At 39.6% G+C, this 24,128-nt stretch overlaps 1 protein-coding gene across 1 annotated transcript; it reads left to right on the top strand.

Moving 5' to 3' along the window:
- Positions 1-310: 310 nt before the first annotated feature.
- Positions 311-24,090, top strand: kcnj5 (potassium inwardly rectifying channel subfamily J member 5). Its single transcript, XM_026192452.1, has 4 exons — positions 311-689; positions 10,526-10,605; positions 12,731-13,604; positions 21,934-24,090. The coding sequence occupies exons 2-4, from the start codon at positions 10,543-10,545 to the stop codon at positions 22,317-22,319; spliced, it is 1,323 nt and encodes a 440-aa protein (XP_026048237.1). The 5' UTR covers positions 311-689; positions 10,526-10,542; the 3' UTR covers positions 22,320-24,090.
- Positions 24,091-24,128: the final 38 nt, after the last annotated feature.

Here is a 24,128-nt window from a genome sequence, read left to right as displayed (position 1 = left end):
AGATCTCTTTTCACTGTTTCTACTTTTTTATGACTCTCTCAACCCCTCAGGGTGTTTTTTCAACTGCAGTTCTAGAGCAATTGATTATACCACACTACTGTACATGACTGCTCTTTCCCTGTCTGCAGCCAAACACACACACACACATACACCACCCTCATCTGACTTTGCCTCCCTCTCACTGTACTTGACTTTTCTGAGTCTATTTCTCTCTGCCTATGCAGCAGATAAAAAAGGAACCATGTGGTAGATGTATACACATACACACACACTGAAACTGATGCTCAGTGCAAACAGGCATAAACACATACACTCCAATAAAGGACAAATCCCGAGAGACGGAGAGTACAATCTCAGTCGAAGTGAGAAGACAGGAACAGGAAAAATAGACAGGAAAAAAAAACACATACATATTAACATCCTTCCCATCTCCTCTCGCATCCACTCTACCTCTAGCTCTCTCTCTCTCACTCCCTCTTTCCCTCACACACAAGCACAGACAGACCCCCCTCTCACACAGGAGTAGATAGAGAGTGGTGAAGAGCAGAAGGAGCTGGGTGGCAGGAGGGAGGCAGGAGGGCTGTTGTTTATTGAACAAAGCCAGGAAAGGAGCGTGCAGTCCTGGGAAGAAGAGCCGCTGTGAAATGCCTCGAAGGGAGCCCGCCAGCTACTCCTGCAGAGACCTGAAGGTAAGCGTCGTTCACCGCCGATGGAGGAGGGAAAAAAAAGCAGAGGAAGAGACAGGGAGAGGAAGGCAAAAGAGGAGAGGGGAGGTTTTTAAAGCCATTGATGCATGATACGACCGTGGCACCTCGTCCAAGCTGTCTTCTCTCAGTTTGACTGCGAATGGCATAGCATGACAGCATTATTTGTTTGAGAATTGACAAATAAAAAAAGTGTGCATTACTACAAGGAGAAATCCAAAACTGTGAGAATCCAATATCCACTATTTAGAAACAGCGAATGCAATGGCCGATTGAAAGAGAACATGTAAGCTAATTCAAGAGGAAGAGACCGGGAAAAGAAAAATGTTTATGGTACTTCAGCAATAACCTTTATCACCACATCTTGCACTCCCCCCCCCTTTACCCCCACCCCAATCCTATGTCACTGCAGTGATATATAGATCATCACTATGCATCCCCTCATTGCAGGGGGCAGGGTAATCAAAAAGGCATTGAATATCTCTGACGCAAGCAGAGAAAAGCCTGTCAACGCTTCTACTGTTTGTGCCTATTTGGGCTCCGTGCTGTAGTTCTCTCAGTACAATGCAGGAGTTTTACAAGCGCAGCAGCGAACCTAAAGTGAACGTGCATCTGTGTGTTACTGTAAGTGTGACTGTGCGCGCGTGTGTGTAGAGGAGGGGGTCTCGCACGTCCAACATGCAGCGCAGCATGTTTGGGCTTTGCATGTTTCTTTTTTTACATTCTATAAAAGTTGGAGATGAAGCAAAGGACACTGGGTCGTGATAGCTGCTGGTATGAATATTGCAGACTGCATCAAAAGTGTTAAGAGAAAATAATTCCTCTTTTCTGGCCTGGAGATTATACAGCTGCTCGCTTTAATGTCTCATGCACCCCACTTTTTTTCCCCAACCTCCCTTACTGTATGGCGGACTCTCTGGGAGACACATCTCAAGAGTTGCTGCTGTAAAACTTTGATGACATTGCAGCGGGCTTAATGGTCACATTAATTGATCTCTAAAGCTCCTGTCTGTCCTGGTATTGTCTCATCAAGGCACATCGGGAAGACGGTGTCAAGGCAATGTGCAGACTCGATCATGATTTTTTAATGTGGAGGAATACTAAAGCCGATGCTCTGATCATTAACCACATTTTTACACATCACTCAAACTCAAACCCAGAAAAAGGGAAAGCCCGGGGTGATATCCTAATGCCGAAATTTGCAACAAAAACCTGCTTATTTGCCACACTCGATGTTACTTTTAATCACTGCAATTCACCGTGACCCTTCTCGCATGTGCTTGAACAGTGATTTGCTATTTCAAGGCTGCAGATGGAAAGTGTGAACTGCTGTGATGTAATGCTTTTTGATAGATAGGCCTTTGACCTCATAGGGCTATCATTGCAACTGTAATTCATGGCTGTGCACCTCATTTCCCCCTCCTACTAAGCCCGTGTTCAGATCTCCCTAACAAGTGGACAAAACAGGGCAAAGGGCAGGAATAATGCTCAGCAGGATCTAAAGAGACTCTCAAAAGACAAGACAGTGTGAATAATTAATTGGATGTGTTTATTTTGTTAAGACTGTGTGTCTCAAGGGGATGGGGAGAAAACCACATCCGCGATTCTCTAATACCACAGTGGCACATTTGTGTCAAGAGATTAGCCAGCCGTGAAGATTTTGTCTGTCTTTCTTTTGCTTTTTGCATCTTTTCTTTTCTTTTTTTTTTTTAGTATCACACACCCTGGAAAATGTGCATCCATCTCCGAGTGCAGCTCAGAATTACAGTATCTTATTTTTTTATAGATCTACATAAAGATGCCTTGTTTATGCAGCCCTACTGAACTAGTTGCCATCTATAAATTCTCCTTCAGTTTTAGCTTGTGCTCTTGATAAACTACTGTCTATAATTCAAAGCCCCGCCACTCTGTGAGCTGTACATGCAAGCAATCTGATGCTTGTGTTACTTGCAAGAGACAGATGTGCTGAATACAATTTCTTAAATAATCTAGTCTTTCCCTCAGGAAGATCAATCACTCTGTTTATGTGCTCGTAAATCTGCAACCAATGGAAATCGGTGCTTGTCCACTGTATGTTAAAGTGGCACCTACAATGCTTATGTAGCAGATTTATAACATGGCACACTCTCTGCTTCTGCCACAACTTCACAGAGCGTGCGTTTTCTCTATAGTCTCATCACACATAAAGTTGATAGAGTGCATGAGACTGCTGCTGCTGCTGCTCCAGCCTACACACAACACAAATAAACCTTCACCCTGTGTTTGGTAATGAGATGACTGCTTCAGGGATCACTGCTTTGTGTCATGGTTGTCTTTTTGTCCAGCACACCTATACTAACATAAAAAACATTAAAGCATGTCTACACTTCTACATATACCTAGGGTTACCCATCATGAATGGGAAAAAAACAGCTTTAGGGATCTTGTAGCTTGATGCAGTGTTGTTCTGTACGTGGGTAATTGCCAAGAAATCTTTTAAAAATTGTTGGATGTTTCAGGACACTTTGCTCTGAACATCTCTCAGTGAGCTTTCTAGTAACATATGCTGTCCAGGTGGTGTGAGAGGATTAAAAACTAATGCTGCAAAGCTACCTCTTTAACAACAGGACTGTAAAATGTACTCTGTCACTGGCTACATTTTAAAAAATGTGAAAAATTGTCACATTTGCAGGTTAAGTGGACATGTTCATGATGGGCCGCGCTCCTTTCTGTTAGCAGCAGGTTATTGCTTGCACTATCCTTTATTTACTATGTTAAGGGAGAATGCTTGCACTATGCACATGGCTGCCTTTGTCAGGCATTGCAGTCTGTAGGAGATGTGCATTGATGTCTCATATCCAGTGGATAACATTTCAAGCCAGGCCAGTTAGCTAAATCACACAAGGGCAATTGCATTGTGGGACATTTACATGGTGCATGTACTTGTAAATATCTGTCTTCAGACATGCTGGCAGAATTGGATGTTGTTTAGTTTGAAATGCACCAGTCTGCTATTTTGTTTGGCCAGTATAACAAATGCCCATCAATATCATTTGCAGACACAATGACAGCTTGACTAAATTCGATCCATATTGTGTAACCATGTTTTTTTCCTTTCTCTTTTCGTAAGAACAATGCGCATTAATCAGCATTGTGATAAATACAGCTTTTTATACAGAAGAGCACATACTGCTGATGCACATACTTAATTTTGAGCACTCGAAAAAAAATTACAATAATAACGTCAAAAAGGATGAAAATGTAAATACACCTCGGATCTGTTCTATCGGATCAGAGTGATTTTTATCAGGTTTTATGCACGGGATGTGAGCATCCATCACCAAGAGGAAGATGATGGATCTGCAAAGTCTCCGTACATTTACCATTCATTAGCAGAGATGCAAGAGCAACGTGCTGCACGGTTAAGGCCTATGGAGTGACACCATGTTCTTTTTTAATTTGACATCTTTTGAAAGAATGTTTTCAAGATTGCTCTGCTTTTTTGCTTCGACACCAACTTGCTTCACATTTATGCAGATTGGACTCACTCACAGCATGTCATCTGCTGTCAGAAACAGAGGTTTGAGCTTTCCGCTGAAGGACACGTCAGCAAAAAACTGAGCAGAGACCTTGTTACTCTGCTGCTATACCCAACATTGTTTTGTTTTTTGTTTTTTAACATGCAACTGACAGACCCTAATCTCATTTCATTCTGACTTAGTATGTGCTGACTATGGAGAAGGAGCATCCTCAAAGGGACAAGCACGGGGACACAGTGAAGCATGTTATGAATTCTGATCCAGATCATGACCTTTGGCTCTTCCACCATTCTCCATGTGCTGCCCGGCTCTGCAGCCCCACCCCTACCATGCTTGTGGCCTCACTTCACCTCATCTTCCCCTCCTGTTCTGTCCTCTACAGTTAGATGAGGCAGAGGATTAATAAGCGAGTACACTAAGACTGATTTTGGATGCAGAGAATTTGTATCAGTGGGTCCAATTTATAGACTGCACAGAAGAAGTTAGGGGGTGTTAGGGAGCATATCCACCTCTCTGCCTCACACATCTCACTTCTGTTTCCATCACGTCTCTCACACTTCAGGCCAGCATGGTTGAAGAGGGTGCGATTTGGCTCCAGTAGGTGTTGGGTTTTAATCCCATCGACTGCCACTTCAGCAGCAATGTGAAATGGCCATCACTTTTTCTTTTGTAAAGGTGCTCATCTTAGTGGAAGACTGACATTTTTGGCTTTGGTGAATTTTTTGTAAAAACTGTACAGTAGTGAAAAGACTCAATCAAGGAAGGTGTGATGCAAAGGATGTGTGTGTGAGAGAGTGGGATGAATCATTAGGAAAATTATTTCTCCAGTGTGAATGGAATGTCTTGGTGCAGCAGTGTCACTCCGGAGAAGGTCATTCGAAGGAAGGGCACAACTGGATACACTCAGCTCACTATCGGGCATAATGGGAAAATGGTACATGGTAAGTTGGTAAGTTCGTGTGTGTGCGTGTGTGTGTTTGCAGAGCCTGGAGACAAACTAGCTGGGGACATTTTTAGTCATTTGACCTGCCCGACCTCAAAGTGTCATAAGTGAGCAGAGATAGGGATGAAGCCATGTTATTTTATGGGCCAGTCTTAGCCTTGGATAATCATGACAGGTCCAGTAACCATGACTGAAGGGAGGAGTGGAGAAGCGTGGACAGTCAAGCAAGTACAAAGCTCTTGTGCTCCTGTAGAAAGACTCTACCAGTGCAGATATCTTTACCATGCAGGGACTGGTAAACCTAAATCTAGCTGACGTCTTAATGTCTTAAGATAATCCTAAAAACATCTTCACAAAATTAGCAACATCTGCCTTTCTTCTCTTTTTATTCTATTTTTTCTTATTCTTCATCCTCAGCCTGTGTTTTTATTTATTTTTCTCACTATCAGCACCATTTGTCTTTCTTTTTTTGATGAAACAACAGAAAACACTCATCCATGAGCTCAAAATCTATGGATGAGATCCTCCAATAGTCCTGTTTTTACCGTTGAGCTAAGGGATACTGCTGTGTTTGCTGCATATCTTGCTGCCATTTGTAACCCTGTCATGCTCAGCAGAAAGGTCAATGAGGAATGGTGAAATGAAGCACCACTGTCAGGTAAAAGTCTAGTGTGAAGTCACTAAAAATGCATGCTGTTTTATTTGTATTAAAAATACTGCAGATTTTATCTTTTATTTTGGATCCTGAAAGTTATTCCTGACTGGGGCGAGCGTCAGCATTTCCAAAATAAGCACAATTGCAAAGCTTTCAGACAGGAAATAAGGAAAGCACAATCGATAATCTCCACATAATGTGAAATAAAGAAGAAATTGGGGGATTACTGAACCAAACAGTTGATCAAGTAAGAATTATAATTCAGGATTGGATCTGATTCAAGGGCTTTATTTGCATGTTGGTGATTAGTATTGATGTGAACCTCTCTTAGCTCAGTTACAAGCTCGCTCTTACTTCACAAAGCTGACAATACAAGTTTCTGAAGTTCAGGAAAATATAGGAAATTAAATCACAAAGCAAATTCTATTCAGTACCAGTCAGCCCCTGAGGGGAAATTATAGTGCTTGCTACAGGTTAGACGGAGAACAAAGCACATTTTGCTGCGCTCTGTATGGATAATTGTTTATAGCATGCGGTGTCAGCAAATAAGGGAAATATATGTAGTGTAGATATCCCTTAGGAGGCAAGTTGCCTGGTTTACTAGTACCTCTTGGCTTTAAACACAATAGATGAGTGCTCTTGTTATCAGGACACAAACACAATTCAACCAAAGCATCCTGTCACTCTTCGGGTAACAAGATAAATGCTTGTTACCCTCTTAAAGCGCTGAGATAAAACACCCCAGCTGGTATCCATTTCGAACACTTCTCATTCGGGCTTGTTGAATCTGCAACTGCGAGCAGACACTGCAATTACAGCCTTTCTGAAAGCGCACACGGGTCTGGAGTTCACAAATCTCTGGGGAATCATATTTAATTCATGGGAGAACCTAAAAAAAAACGAGTCAGAAAGTGAGACCTTGCAACCCCTGCAATGTATTCAGCAAGTTATGCTGAAAGCTTTGTGCGCACCTCTGCTGTCTGTCTGTCTGTCTGTCTGTGTTTTCTCTGCTCAGATGCCTGTCACGTCACTCTGCCCTTTGCTTTGGACGAACATTGTCAACACTACATTCCTGTGTGGATCTGGTTTGTGACGTGGTCCTCTCACTTCCCCTGTGCTCGCTTTTGTATTCCCTCCCCTCGTTTGTCAGTGATCAAATAAAGTAACATCAAAGACAGATGGCAAAGAAATGTCAGGTGTTGTTAAGGTCAAGAACGAGCCACAAAGGTAATTTACTGTTCCTTTGCTTGGTTACTTTCAAGGCCCCGTGTATCCCTTGTTCTTTGAGCAAATTAAAAGTATCTGATTTTCAAATAACACCCAGGGGCTCTATAAATTAATTGCCTCTTTTGGGGCTCCAAAGGTGTAGTAAGATTGCTTCCAAAACTAGGGCTTCATCTGAAACCCCACATACACACCACTTCCCTCTAAAATTATAGTAGTGGCAGTAATTAAATCCCACATCATTCAGGAGACGTTCAAAGTGTTCCCTTTCTACTTTCCCTGTCACTTTGGACCTCACACAACAGATGTTTAAAAATACCTGTTTTGTAATACAACTCAACAGCAGAGGAAAAGCTCTTTAAAACCGCATCACACTGCACCGGAGGCTGTCACAGCACATCACCTACTGGCTTCAGTTGTGCTAAAAACAACCACAAAGAAAATATGTATGCTCATTTTATATTGGAATGAATGTAAAGGGAAGGAAACAGATGAAGGTGCTTATTTCTCTGCCACTAACTGATTAAGAGAATAATCATTAAATTTAATGGGCAGGATGATGAATAGAGTGAAAGCAGTGTTCGGGGTTTTTTGTTGTTGTTGTTTCGTTTTTTATCGAGAGAGCGGTGTGTGCGAGTGGGTACACACAGTCACAAGAACTGGCAACGATGGCGATGAGGAGCCTGCTCTTTGGGAAAATGACATCATTAAAATAAAAATGTGCAGCTGAGCCTCATCATCCAGGCAAATTGGTCAGCATTGGGCACTGGGTCACCTCCAGCGTGATGAGGTCAGCTAATCCCTTACTTAGGTCTTGTTTGGTGGTTATAGTCAAATATTTAATATTTACTTGATGAGTCTGAACTGGAAATAAAATTAAGCGAGCACATCAGGGTTGTTCAGGTGCTGACTTTTGCCCTCACGTCCTCCATTTGTGTGCATTATTTTGTGCATGAAATGATGCACAAATGATTTGCTTTGTCAAACCTAGTTTACAAGAAACTGAATTCATGGAAATGCTCAGCCTCACAGCTGATATCCTCAGTGTGGTTAGGTTTATGTAACAAATGCTCACATCCTGTCTTGTGATTCAGTCTTGACCTCAAATGTTCCCTGCGCTGTGTATACCAAAACATAACCGTGAAAAAATATTCATGCTTGACTTGCTACATGCAGATAGTGCATTGCCAGTACAGTTATTGGTAAAACATGCAAACTACACTGTCAGCAAACATTTTGGCACGTTCAGTGCTCTAGTTTGGCAGTGTGCTGTGTTCATTAACTAGCAGCGTGCGGCCATGATGCTAGCTCTTCTTGGCGGTGATCACCTACAGCAGTTTTTTGAGCTAAATACTAATAAATACATATGGCTGTGTTCTCACTGATTAAAGCTCAACTCAATGTCATTCAAGAAACCAGTTTGAGGTGACTGGAGTTTTGTGGCACCAGAAGATGGGTGCACTGTGGTCATAAAGGGATAACAGGATCAGCAACAATACTCAGATGGGCTGCATTACTTAACTGGTACAACTAGACGCATTTTCTAATTTTGATGACATAATTGGGACCTGTGTGGTCTTCTGCTGCTGTAGCCAATCTGCTTCATGTTGTGCATTCAGAGACGCTCTTCTCCATAACTTAATTGTAATGAGTGTTTGGTTTGTTTGTTTTTTTGCTTTGTTTTTCAGTTGTTGTTGTCTCCCTGTCAGCATTTGGTCATTCTCCACTGACCTCTACTATCAGCAAGACATTTTATGCCAGTGAACTGCCACTAACTGGATATTTTATGTGTTTTACTGACCAATATAAAAACAAAAAGGTCAGGAAAAATGGGAAAAATCCTAGCAGGTCAGCAGCTGTCTCACGTTCAGATTCACATAAATCACCTTTCTTCCTCATTTCTGACACAGTTAGAACTTTAGCTGAATGTCTGGGCCATGTCTGCATTCCTAAATACATTGAGCTGCTGTCTTGTGATTTGTTGGTTAGATATTTGGGTTAACAAGCAGTTAAACAGGGGTAAAAAATAAAGACATTTTGTGCCTTTATATTTTGAATATCTTTTGTTTTCTTCAAAAATAAGCTTACTTTTGCTTCTACGCAGCAAAGTCAAGCTGCCATAACAGTAATTTCCCCCCACAAGTACATCCCTGGAAATGCCTACATGAAAGAAATCTTTATATAGACTTTTGAAAAAATATATTGCAACAATTACAACTGCAATGGCTTGACCTTTTTTAACCTTATAGCTTTCTGTGATCTCTTAATATACCATCTGGCAAACCCTGACATAATGACAAATTCATGCGATTTCAAAGCCATTCATCCATTTTCTGCTTATCTGAGTTCTGGTCTTGGAGAAGCAGTCTGAGCAGAGACACACCTTCTTTCTATGCAGCCACAGGCCAGATGAGACATGAGCTCCTAAGTGTATCCTCTTCAGGCCAAGTGTTTTGGGTGCTCAAAACACCTCGCCTTAAGAAGTGTCCAGGAAGCGTGCTGTTGCCCAAATTGTCTTCTTTCAATGTGCCATCTCTATTCTGAGTACTTCCTGAATTACTGAGATCCAAGAGTGAACCTAGAAACCATTTGAAGTTTGTTTTATTGAGTCTATTTTGTAAAACAGTGCACTTTCATGGGTGATGTTATTCTTTCATTTTCTACCTATATGTTGTAGGCGTGGTTTAATTCAGTTTTAATTAGATTTTATTTATATAGTGCCAAACCACAACAACAGTTGTCTCAAGGTACTTTATGTTGCAAGGTAAAGACCCTGCCAGAGATTAATAATAACTAATGATTAAATTCAGAATGGTGTAAAAACACAGTTAGTGGGGGGAAGAAAAAAAAGAGTGAAGAAGAAACAACAAATCAACACTCACTCAACTCACCTCTCATTCTCACCAGTCCACCTCTTAATTTCAAGCTGGACCCTCATCCCTCCTTTGAACCAGGCCTGAGATACTTTATTGGTGCAACAACTCCTTCCCAGTCTGGAACCTACCATTTTTTTTTAGCTTAAAACCACTGCCTCAGATCTGGAGGTGCTAAAGAAAACTGCCGCAGTGTAAGCTGGAGGTCAACAATCCACAAAAAGCAGAGTCGAGATCCTGTGAACATAAACCAGACAGCCTTAAACCACTGGCTGCGCCTACAAATCCTGTCTGCAAAAGTTATGACCAACATATTTTCCAAAGCACCCAAATCTTGCTACAGTTGCACACGGACCAAATCAGCTTCAGTAATGGATGCAACTAAATGCAATGTGTTCACACAATACCTGTATCTGTTATGCAATACCTAGGGGTTGAAATGTAAAAAGCCTGAGAATGTACCTACAATGCAGTATGTACTCTTTCAGTAACATAGCTATGACCTTTTATTGTTTGTCGCATTGGTTTATTTAAAAAAAAACAAATGACCATTCTGGAAATATGTTTAGTATAACAAATCCCATGAAGCACTTTTTCATTTTCGACAGGTTAGCTCCAGCTGAGGATGGCAGGAGATTCCCGAGTCCTAATGGACCACAACATGGAGATAGGCGTCACCCCTGCACAGGTATTCGCACAGTACACACACTGTATTTTGCCCAATCTGTATTACTTTATATTTAAACAACTGGGAGAGATTAACTGTGAAATACTAGAGAAACTATATGAGAGAGTGGAGGTGAGACCTCGTTTTTGGGAAAGCAGGGGTAGAAAAATAGATGAGAGATATAGAGAGAGAAGATAAGAATGAATAATATGGAAAGCTCTGACATTGAAAACAAAGCATTGTGGAAAGCATTATGGAAATGCTTAAGAACTTAAGAATTTATCTACCCTATAAAGTAGATATGCTGTAGAATTATTGAATAGATAAAATAAGTACTATGAACATGAATTAAGGCTACCAAAGTGTAATTTTTTTAGTAGTTTAAATAAGTGTTTAATTCAGTTTACCTGGCAGTGAAGATAATGACCAAAAAAAACAGCCATCCCAAATAACTAGTGGAGTTGTTATCCATCCTGAATTCCCAAGCTGATTGAAACTTATGCAGCTTACTCAACCTTGTCTGGCGAGGCTCAGTGAGAGAAAACTCCCAGTACTTACTAGTGCCAAACAGAGACAGCTAATGAATTTGTTTTAAGGGCCATCACCCCCAGGGACAGTATTGACTACAAAGGCTGGAGTTTGGGCAGCACTAGCTGTGATGTCTTCATCTATCACTCAATTAACCCAGCTCAAAGAGTGGAAATGAAAAGGCCTGTTTTGGCTGTCTTTCATTGAAAACCTCTGTAGTAGCGTTTAACAACTCGAGAAAACACGGCCATACGTCAAGTCATCTTGTCAGTAGAGAAGAAACGCTTAAAGCATTACCTTAAAAAGCGGTGTGCCGACTGCATTCTGCATGACTGTTTGATGCATTTTCCCTGACTATGGTCTGTAATAAGGAACCGCATTGACATTTAGTGAACGCACGGTCATCAAGCCACTAATTGCAATGCAGATCAATAAGAATAGTCTTTCAATTCTTCTTTTTCAAAATGGTCCTTAAAAACTGATTACATTAAATCTATATCTAGAAAATCAATAGTATATAGATGTGACCTAGCACAGCTGCAGTTAAAAAGCAGCTGACACAGTAAAACGATTTGAAAATTAAAATAAAAATCCGGCAGGTTTTATTTTTCAGGCATTACAATCAAAGGCACCAAAAAGGACACTGTTTGTGGCTCACACTGTGCTGTTCTCCAACTAAACTACGATAATGATCATCCCTATGATGGATGCAACTTCCCTGTTGATGAACGTGTGGCTGTGGGGTGAAATGGTTTGCAGGTGTAAGATTAGCAGAAAGAGACACAATCGTTGTCTCGTCTTGACACAATCATTTCATTTACCAACTGAGATCTGACAGCGTCAATGTCTCAATAAAGAGTCCCTGTGCTTTTCTGAAAGGTCCCTTAAAACATTGTCTTTGGTGTATGTTGGTCTTTTATGTATTTATTTGTGTAAGAGGGAGGCCAAAAAAACATTTTTTTTTCCAAATCATGTTTGAATTTATAGCTACATTGTGAAGCATTGCCTTTTCTAACCATAAATAAACTCAACAAAATATGATATTATAATATGATATTATAATAATGCCTACAAGTGTAAGGTGATTCTTTAGTTATACATCAGTTTTTTTAGGGTCTTTTAAAGGGTCTTTTAAAGGATGGTGGTAGATCTGTTCTTATCCGAGGTTGCAAATGTTCCATAGAGTGCAAAAGAACACAAGGGACAGGGAGGAAGGCAGGGCACAGTTGTGGAGCCAGATTGCCTCGCTGGAGCTGGGCCAACATAGACAAAGGCTTGAGTGTCCTTGTGTTCTTGTTGTGTCCTTACTCTCTGTTTCTTTTTTGCCCTCTGTGTATACATAGACATCTACAAAGTGACTTTGTAACGGCTCTTAATTTGATTTGCCTCGCTTATCTTCTCTCCCTCACCTCTAGTGTGGCTTAGCAAAACCTGATAGAAAATCCCATACTGCAGTGATAGTTAACACATACATCTTCCAGCACACTATGCCTAACAAATTCTTCAGAGCAAATCAATGCGGGTAAAATATCTCTCTAATTCTGTCTTTTCATGCCTAATTTCTTTGACCGTTTTTCTTTTCCTTACTTTAGCACTCTGTCTTTTTTCTTTCACATAGGTGAAGAAGCTTCCCAAACATTTGAGGGAGCCTCAGATCTCTACAGAGCGAACCCACCTGATAGCCGACCCAGTGAAGAAGCCACGTCAGCGCTACGTGCAAAAGGATGGTAAATGCAACGTTCATCATGGAAACGTGCAAGAGACCTACCGTTACCTCAGTGACTTGTTCACTACGCTGGTGGACCTACGCTGGCGTCTTAGTTTCTTTATTTTCACACTGGTCTATGTAGTCAACTGGCTCTTCTTTGGGTTTCTTTGGTGGCTGATCGCACTCATCCGTGGGGATCTAGTGCATGGTGACGAGGAGGGCTGGACCCCCTGTGTGGAGAACCTTAATAGTTTTGTCTCAGCCTTCCTCTTCTCCATTGAAACGGAGACCACCATTGGGTATGGTTATCGTGTAATTACCGAAAAATGCCCTGAAGGTATTATACTACTTTTGGTGCAGGCCATCTTGGGTTCCATTGTCAATGCCATGATGGTGGGCTGCATGTTTGTTAAGATTTCACAGCCAAAGAACCGTGCTGAGACCCTCATGTTCTCACACAACGCTGTCATATCGGTGCGAGATAACAAGATGTGCCTGATGTTTCGGGTGGGCGACCTGAGGAACTCTCACATTGTGGAGGCATCGATTCGAGCAAAGCTGATCCGCTCACAGCAGACCAAAGAGGGGGAGTTCATCCCGCTCAACCAGACTGACATCAACATTGGCTTTGACACAGGGGATGACCGGCTGTTCTTGGTCTCACCACTCATCATCTCTCATGAAATAAATGAGAAGAGCCCCTTCTGGGAAATGTCCCTGGCGCAAATGGAAAAGGAGGAGTTCGAGATTGTGGTTATTCTTGAGGGAATGGTGGAGGCCACAGGTATGAAGGGGGTAAGATTATCAGGAAGGGGTAAAGGAAGTATGGGAGGGCATACAAATGAGGATAAGTCAATAAAAAAAGAGATGAGGAAATGTTGCAAGCAGTGAGCTAGGATGGATTAATGGATGGAGAGGCGAAAGAGGAAAGGTGAGCCTGCCAGTAAGCGCTGCTTACTGGAAATGATGGAAAGACAGAGATACTAATTAAAACCTAATAATAATGCATTAAAAAATAGAAGACATTTTTTTATATCTTTCCTATTCTATATGGGTCAGTTTAGAGCCAATAAATTGTTTGAAATGTATATTTTCTTAATTCCACAACAGTTGTTGACTGTTCTTTTATTTAATCTTTAACTGCAAAACTAAATATTTCTTCCTTCAACCGAGGCAGACAAATAAACTCTAAAACCTCTTTACAAATGTTTATCTGTACCGGCATCTCTACTGTTGCTACTTCAAAGTTTTGCCTTTGATACTGTTTATTTTCAATTCAATGAAGCGTACCTACCTGCAATGTTGGCGTGTGTTTTTGGTAAAAACCAAGCAGTCCTGAAAAGTGCTGCAGGCTGGTTACATTAATGGCGCAGAGATGACCAGGTGTATCTGTAAAGTTCCAGAAAGTATTTCCCAGCTTAAAACTGCAGTCAAGACCACAAGTTCAACACAAGTCATTTGTCAATCTAACTTGTTCCTGTGGCTAAATCAAGTATTGTTTATATGCCTAACCTGCATTTTTTTAATGGCCTTTGTTGAAGGACTTATTACAATATACTCATTTTAAATTAATTGAATTATACATGCTACTAATTTACTTTACTGGATTGCATCATACTTCACATGAGTAAAGGAGACACACAGTGATTAGCGGTCTGATGATGCCACAGTTGGCTTTTTGAAAATTCTAACAAACCATCAAATGACCTAATATGACCAGACACAGCTTTGCATTCGTGTGAACATTTCTGCTCTATTTCATCTTATTTATTTATTTATTTCCTTTTTCCTGCAAAGCACCAGCAGTCATCCCACTTCCTGCTCACACTGCTTGATACTTGACTCAGGCATTAAATCACCTTTCGCTTCACCGGCAGAGACCATGGCATCATGCAGGGGTTATGTCGTCACTGTCCTTGACCGCTAGGCAACAAACTAATCTGACCATCCACCAGCCCTCCCCCACTTCCTTTTTTGTATGTGAGACTTTCATTCTGTGCGTGAGAAAGAACACAGTGACAGACAGAAAGCTACCTCAGGCCCAGGCTTTACGTGTCGTTAATAAAAAGTCATTAATAAACAAAATATCCTGCGTACGACCTCACGTGGATGTCGTCACGTATATTTTGGAAGCGATACATACGTGGGTGGTGAAACTGGCTTCATGCTCTCGCAGCCATTACTTGTTAGCTGTGTAGCCTGTGGTGTGCAGCATAATGGTGAGTAAGGCTCTGGAAATCACTTACAAGAGGTGCTTCCACATTATTTGTTTGTTGTTGTTTTTTGTTTTTAAAAAAAAGCAAAACACAAACATGACATATTAAACCAAATTTTGCTTTTCAAGTGTAATTGCAATAACAAAGCGGCTCTCTGAAATAAAAGCAGCTTATGATACACTTCACAGTTAGTCAACTTAAAATCGTGGGAAAATGTCACGATACAATAACCGAGTCTAATGAGTATAAGATGAGTAAAATTATGCAATCATGTTCACACTTTTTATTCCAAATTTAAATTGGAGTTTAAAATAAAGTTTAAACTGAATGAGATTCTTACACAAGACTTTGGATCACTTTAGCTGATGCAACAAAAGCTATCAATTTCATATTTAATTGAAAGCAAGGAATGGTTTTACTTTAATAAAAACAAACAAAAAAATAGGCCACCCCTGCTTCCCTCACTCCCTTTTCTATAAAGTCTTAATGGGAATTACTTATTAATACTTATTATTATTATTATTATTATTATTAGTAGTAGTAGTAGTAGTACTTATTAGTACTTATTAATACTTTTTTAATAATACTATTTAATAAAAATAATAAAACCTTTTTTAAAAAGTTTTATGACACCTATTTGAAAATTCCAAAGTGGTAATGTTGTGATTTGATTGAAAACCTTCCTACATATCCATAGATGTAGATACTAACGAGCCTGTTAAATGCTATATAAGTGATAAGTGCTTATGGAGAAGTCCAGCACAACAGGATAGTCTTTCTCCCACATAAAATGAGGTCATCGCACCAGCTATTTTGCTGCAAAGAGCAGAGATCCAAACTTCCCTGGTCAACAGCACAAACACCTCTGCCCTGTTGTAAAGGGGGGACAATGAGGTACAATCAAGTTTTTATGAAAGTACGCCATATGTAGGCAAATAACATTGCCGTGCAGTCAGCTATGAGAAGAGCACACAGAGACTGTGTGCAAAGTGCAAATAAATGATTCAGTCTTCTTTCATTAATTGGCATGCAGACTCAAACATGCAATCCATATTGTATTAACTCAATTAACAAATATCCATCTATCTTTCTCAAAATAGCCATACCCGACATGAGAATACTGGTGCCTTGGTTTGAGCTTTTATGCTGCAACACAGCATGAGAGAGAAGTCATTCAATGATTGCAAACAGCAATTTGCTGACCCTCCTTTGCAGTGGAGGTTTTAGTTATCTTAATAACAATAATAATGATGTAAAATTCGTCTTTCTTTTTTTCTTTTTTTTCCTTTTTCTTTTACAAAATGTTGTGGTGTAACAAACAGGACGCTGTTGGTGTCTTGACTGATTTTGGGAAAATATCCCTTTACAAAGTTGCACTTTTGAGGAAAGTCTCTTCTCAATTACATCACAGTCCAGTGCAATTCAATAATCCATTTTGGAGGGTGGCTTCTTTAATGAGAATCAAAACACTGGAATGAATCCTGTGGCCAAGAATTATGGAAATGTGGGGCAACATTTATTAAAAACATGGGAGCAAATTGTATTACATGTGCATGCACTACGTTTTATGCACCCAATTTAGTAAAGTGTGCCTTGCTTGTAATTTCCTCATTGGCTGCACTCTGGCTGTGACTTTGAGTCAGACTCTAGATTTAAGATGTACGGTCACGGTAAAAAGAAAGTACACCCTCTTTAAATTCTAAAGTTTTACATATTGGGATATGATAAGAAATAATAACAGTGCCTTAGATGAACTGCAAAGCAGGAAATATATATTACACAGTTTATTCAAACAAAACAATGGCCAAAATTCTGAAACACTTTAATATAAAAGGTACACCCTTGATGTTTCCATATAAACTCAGAGAATAAGTAGCAGCTAGATGCTCCTAATTAAATGCACTTGATAAAGTGATCATCAGCAAGTGTGTACCTAAAAGGTAGAGCTTTAGGTATTTGTCAGGTCTGAAACACTCAGTTTAAAACAATGTTTGGAGGAAATACATTCAATTGAGTTAGATTTTCCTTATATAGCACCAAATTAAAACAACAGTGGCCTCAAGGCGATTCAGATTGTAAGGTAATGGCCCTGCGACAATACAGCAATGATCCTAAATCTAGTCAATTTGGCATAAAGTTGATCATCTCCTGTGAGAAAGATCATTCACAAGTAGAAAGCATTCAAGACAGCTGCCAATCTTCCCAAGAGTAGATATCCCAATAAATTAATTCCAAGGTCAGATTGTGCAAGGCTCAAAGAAACTGAAAAAAGAAGAGCAAGTTGTTTGGATATAATGCATAGCACCATGTTGGTAAAAACCAAACACAACATATCCACACGTACACCTTATACCAACTGTAATGCATGGTGGTGTAGGGCTAATGATATGGGCTTTTTTTGCATTCATAGTCCCTGAGCACCTTGCAGTCATTGAGTAGACCATGAACTGTACTGCATACCGAAGTATTTTAGAGGTAAATGTGAGTCAGTCTGTCCTACAGTGAAAGCTTTCCCCAAACTGAGTGATGCAACAGGACAATGAACCCAAGTAGAAAGAATCAAACAGAATGGCTGAAAAAGAAAAGACCTAAACCTGACTGAAATCCTGTGGCAGGAACTTAAGAAAGCTGAGCATAAATGCAGGCCCACAAACCTTGATGAACTGATACACCTTTATAAAGAAGAGTGGGTCAAAACTCCTCCACAGCTATGTAAGAGATAAAGTCATACAGCATCTTCACTCACAAAACACTCACTGCGGTACTTTAAAACAATAAAGCCACTAGAGGTTTGTTGTCAGCAACATACAGCAGATGCAGTTTTGATGTTTTATATTAGGAAACTAAAACTGTACGTGACCATGCTTCATTCTATTTAGTACTTGCTGTGATGGAGGCCCAGTCATATACACTATGTTGCTAACAACAAACTTTGCTGTCATTATGAGAAGTGTTTCTAAACTGAACTGAACATAGTGTGTTTGTCCCCTGTGTCCTTCACAATATTTATATATAAAATAAACCCTCTTTTATGCCAGTTCTCAGAATACAGAAAGAATATTGCATCATCATCATTGTTGCTTGTGAAAACAACGGTGTCTGCACTGCTGTTTTTTGTTTTATACTTTGCAAGAAAATTCATAAAACCGATATCTGCAGCAGGACCCACAAATATGATTTCAAATGGTGAAAAGAGAGACAAATGAAAAGAAAAAAAGTGAATATGACTGTAGGCTGCCAGAATTAATATAAAGCAAACAATCTTTTCAAACACTGAGATGGGGCCATTAAAGTTTAATACAAACAATAACTAAGCTTAGAATGACATTTCAGGAGTCATTACTTATTTATTTTTTTATTTACTTAGTTGGTTGGTTTTCATTGTTTATGTTTATTTGTTTGTTTGTTTGGTCATCATTTGTGATTCTTTGATAGAGGCTGATTCTTGATTTACAATACAAAGCCTGCAGCCTATGTATCAGCAGTTAAGTTCATTAGAGCATGTTTAATAGCAGATTTTCAGATTGAAGAAGGATGGTCGATTGTCTCGAGGTTTTTGCCTCGGCCCACAAACAAAAAGTAGAAAGAAAGTCACAAGATAAGCCCTCAGCATCTTTGTTCATCAGAGGACACGTGTGTACTGACAGGAACCCTTGAGGGCAAAAACAAAAGAGTCAAGACACATGGTCAAGTTACAACCTTCAACTTGACCTTTACAATTTAACTTTTTTGATGATACTGTTTATATGGTTTATCCGTTAGCAAGATTACTACAACTATTTGCATGATGGACACATTGGTAGTAAACAAAATCACCTAGAAGAGACTAATACATTATGTGTCAATGATGTTCTAGGCTCTATCACTGTCACTTACTGTAAGGATATGTCAAGTTCAACAAATCGTTTCCACCTGGATTTCAAGTCATGGTATGCTCACAGGTCATGATCTTTTTCCATGACGGCAGTTTTCCATGGTAGCCTTTTTCCTTTGGAAAAGAATCTGTTCCATTTTCCAGCAGGCATGATACCATGAGACTTAAAGTTGCACCTCCAAATGGAAACCAATGAAATATATGGTTTCCATTTGGAAAATCCTTTTTTTTTAATTCACCCTGATTACTACATTTGTGCGGCATTGTTTTGGAGGAAATGTACTCGTTGCACTCACTGTATGGATGAAACAAATCTGAGTCCTCTTTACAAGCTGTAGAAATCTCCAGATACTGCTTCTGCAGAAGTGACCAAATTATCCTAAAAGAAACATCAGTTGTCTTTTTTACTGTATATTTATAATGTATCACAATGAAATTTACAATAACAATCTACACATGGCTATCAGGAGGGTCTTTGTTTATTAAAATGGCTAATAAACAAGGGGGGGGGGGGGGGGAGTACTATCTGATCACAACAATAGGGACTAAATTAATTCATTAGCAAAATACTGTAATTATATCTGTGAAGTCTCTATCTTCCACGAGGCCAATATAAAGTCAAATATTGTTTTGTGACAGTCATGACAAAGCCTGTGCACCACTACATGCCAACAGGAGAAGGTACTAAGGATCTTCATTGAACAGCTTAATGGATTTAGACTACTAAACTAGGGCTTTAAAACAAACACATCAAATACTATTTCAACAACCTTAAAATACACTATAGAATCTCTTGTCATTAGGAACTGAAAGATGCTATATTTCACAAGTTAAATGTGGAAAGTAGGCCACTCATATCCAGAGGGAAAGCTGAAGAAAATGTGCAAAAGCCTGCCTCTCCTCTCACACTAGATACCATATCAGTTTCATCCCATGCTTGATGTTTTTGGGGATGTTACATACATACAGATTATTTATTTCAAAGGTTATTGATGGAAAGTCAGATGTTTGCAGTTTAAAGTGATATACAGCTACATATCGCGCGTGTGAATGATTGCTCCAGCTTGGAAAGTTGTGGCAGTGATTATTTTGTGGCTATTTTAAAAGCTGTAAGTCTTATTAGCTAATTGACGCAGACTTTTCAAAGCTGCTGATATAAAAACAGACAGAATACTGAGAAGTGGGAAAACTTACTTTGCTGTCAGAAGTTTATATGCATTCACTGTGGGCACGAATGCCATGGTAATTTGGGGTTTTAATGATTTCTTTGAACTGTTCTTTGTTCCTGGGTGGAATGATTGTACAGCACACATCTTTATTGAAAAACAAATTGCGTGGACAGGTTTCCATACAATTTGGAATTCTTTGTTCCATGCAAGGACAAAAGCACATCCATACAGGCCCAAATCTATACAAACACTTGAAGGTTATATAATGCCTTTTAACTTGATAAGCCTTAGGCATATTGAGTAAACAACTGCAGATTCCAAGAGCAGTATTTCAAACAAATCTATGTAAATATAAGTTATTTGGGTATGGCACCCCTTTGCCAAGACGTAAAAGAAGAGCCAAACTGTCACAGAGAAATGGTTAGGATGTTCATAAGCCCAACTGAGCCCAACTTTATATGATTAAATATTGAAATGCTTCATTTTAAAATTGCTTTAAAGTTATCAATGAGGAGGTATGGTGAAATACTGTTTTATTATTTTTTCCTCAATAAAAAAAATGCAGTGGTTTCTGATGCTAGCTGCTATTTAGCTTTAGGTCATATTTAATTTATTAACAAGAACGTATTAACTGCACCACTAACTTTCTGCAGCTCACATTTTTAAGGCTATTTCACACCAGCTACCTACACTGGAAGAAAAACACAGTTATAACTAATGACAACGATAGCAAGAGTTCGACTTAGGTTAGCCAGTTTTCTCAGCCCTACAAATGATATGTAAACATGAGCAGACATTTGCACTTGTCATAAAAGAAAACATGCAAAGGGACTTTTACAGTTGCACTGCTTCAGTAGCTGTGCCACACATCCACCATGTATAATAACAAGACCATGGATGTAGCTCATCAAAAAGGAATGCTATTTAGTTGGAGATTAAGTATCGGAATTTCACGAGCCGGACCACGCCTCCATACTGCTCCTTCTGGTTCTCATCTATATAGGTTCCCCCAGTCCTACAAGCTGTTCAATCTTGTTTAGGTGCCCTACCGTCCCTCCCCTTTTCAATTCTTCCTCTTCAGTCCCCTTCGAGGCCTTCCCCAAACCACAGCTCAATTCATGTCCAAGCCATTCACCTTTACCTACTAAAACGCTGTCAAACATAAAATGAGGACGTTATTTATATATTGTTAGTGTTACCAGTTACACTTTTGCAAGCAGAAATGCTGTTATAAAATATATTGTGAATGCTGCCTCCCAAGTCTTATACTTACACCAAGCTTTTATTGTTGCTATTTGAGTAACACACCTGTGTTAAGCCACAGTGTTAAACCATACTTTAATACTTTACTGAGCAAAAGCTACAAACATGCAATTAACATGTGCCTTTAGCATTTAAATGAATCAATGCGTAGTTGTTTTGCCTTTTGACTATCAAAGCATGTGCACACACAATATTGGCATGTGACGTGTACTATTTTTATTCAGATTTGCTTACTATTAAAACACAACTAATGGAATATATACAGTCTTTTTTATGTGTAAACTCAACAAACTAGCCAAATACTTCAGTGTTTAAAAAAATACTCTAGTTATATGATTGGAGACTGATGATAGGAGTGTAGAGAAAACAGTATGCACGTCTTTGCTGTTCTTTTGTAACCATGAATAATTAACTGATGCTCTTTCTCCCTATGCCTCTTTCTATGTCATTGTGTGCTTACCTATCCACTCTGGTTGTGTGTGTTTGGCTCTCTGGTTTCTCATGTATGGACCCCTCGGACTGTCGTGTGTGCTCTTTGATTTTGTGTGAATGTTTGTGTGTGTACATACACCTGTCTTTACCTTTTGGCAGGGATGACGTGTCAGGCAAGAAGTTCGTACCTGGACACTGAGGTCCTGTGGGGTTACCGCTTCACTCCAGTGCTATCCTTAGAGAAGGGCTTCTACGAGGTAGATTACAATAATTTCCACGATGTCTATGAGACCAACACACCCACCTGCAGCGCCAAGGAGATGGCGGCTAAACTTCGCGAGGAGCCGTTATTGCCACAGCTTTCCCTCCTCAGCCCTGAACCCAAAATGCATACGTTTGACCCCCTAAACCGACTGTCACAGCAGGATCCACTGAGCCAAGATGAGGAGATTGAAGAGAGGGTTTCAGGGGGTGACAGAGGGGAGACCAATGGCTCAGCCGCTGCTTTAGAGGAGCTCCCACTTGCTGACAGACTGTCTGACTGATGGGTTTGACAGCTAAAAGCCCAGAAAACTTTGGATAAAGACATATGACATTATATGGTTTCATTTGGTCAATGGCCGGCTTGGTCCTTTGCAGCACTCAGAGATAAAAGACATATCTCCAGCCACCAACTCATGCAATATTCCTCTACTAGAGTGTCAATCTATAGTATAGATTGGTTTTGTAGACAAATAGTCCACATACAGAGAAACACATGTACAGTATCTATATCTACACTTACAGGTGGGGGGGTTCAGATTGTGTTTTTATATACAATAATGACCACTTACTGCTATAACTCTGACAGTTCAAGTTGTATAATGTAAACTTGAGCGGAAACTGGTAGCCATGACAGCTTACCATGGGCTTATTATGAATCCAGTATTCTCATTTTAGAGTGTGTTAATTCAGCTTCGTTAAAGCATAATCTCATAACTCAGCTCGTGTGTCTGACTGCAGCTTCTGTGTGGTAATGGAACCTTGTTATCTGCAATTTTTTTGATTTAATATAGGAGATTATTATCCTTTCTCTGTCACTGTTGTTCTTCTGCGTCAGAAATCTCACTCACCTAGAAGGAAAGAGTCTTCAAGTATGCACAAACAAATAAGAACATTATGAAGGCAATGTGTGCCGGCAACCACAATCCAGTGTTATTTTCTTTGATCGCACTTTTTCTCACGTCTGTGCTGTCTCTCGTTATAGATGTCTAATTCTGTCCTCGACACACTGGGAGCCTTGACCCAAAACAAACCAGCTAGTACCTCATTTTCTACCCATTTTCAGGTTTTTAAACTAAGAATAACAACAAGGCAAATGCTGGCAAAACTGCATAAATGTGCTACGGTATGGTTGGTTAAAGATTTAATTCACCTGCCCACTGCAGCAAATGAAGCTTTCATTTCAAGCCCCTGGTACATAAAGCACAATTTCTTTATAAAGGGGACTCCACACTGACCTACCCTACCCTCCCACCTAGCCACCGCCACTGGCTAATGCATGTCAGTTCTAGTTAAAACTAACATCCAGATATAGCTTTCAACACTTATATGTAATGTTCAAGCTCAAATCCTATTTGAAATGCTCTTGATTTTTATATATGACAATTTCAAATGCTCCTCAAGCAAAATGTAATATTCCATGTATCCTTTTTATGTTTTTTTTTTGTTTGTTTTAAAAGCTTACAGATAATCAACCTTGATATTTTCAGCTGCATTAAAGCTAAATATACTAAAGATATAAACAGGATGTCTTATTTCGTGACTTTAGCATCTGGCTAACTTATTGCTGTTCTTTTTCCCCCCTTTGAAGGTCACCCTCAGCTTTTGCCCTATAATCTGGCACGTTTTTAGTGAGCACACACATTCAGTCTGCAAATTCACCACCATCACACAAGCCCTAGATGTTTCACATTATATACTTTATGGTCCTTTAAACTTTAGACTTGTCCTTGAAGGTCACTTGAGCTTGCATGGATGAGGTAACAGGAAAAACAGGGTATTTTCTAGTCAGCCAAATTATACATTAATTAATTCTACATTCATTCTACAGTATACTGTCACATGATGTGCAATTTTAAAATCACCAAAAGAAAACCCCCCATTTTTTGGGTAATTTCTTTTATTTAATTTGATGCCTTTTTTTAAAAATGATTTTCACTATGACATTTTGGCACCTTAGTATATTTATCATTCAAGTGAGGTCATTTTTTTCATTCCTTGAATGTCATCTGTTTTCTGTGTGTTCTTGTGGGAATAAACATAATATGGCCGAAAGAACAACATGTTCCTTTTAGATAATCTGCACATGCACA

The sequence above is a fragment of the Astatotilapia calliptera genome, chromosome 14, assembly GCF_900246225.1.
Source record: "Astatotilapia calliptera chromosome 14, fAstCal1.2, whole genome shotgun sequence".
NCBI classification, from domain to species: domain Eukaryota; kingdom Metazoa; phylum Chordata; class Actinopteri; order Cichliformes; family Cichlidae; genus Astatotilapia; species Astatotilapia calliptera.
The sequence above is the reverse complement of the archived record's forward strand: the minus strand, read 5'-3'. Positions and strand labels throughout refer to the sequence as shown.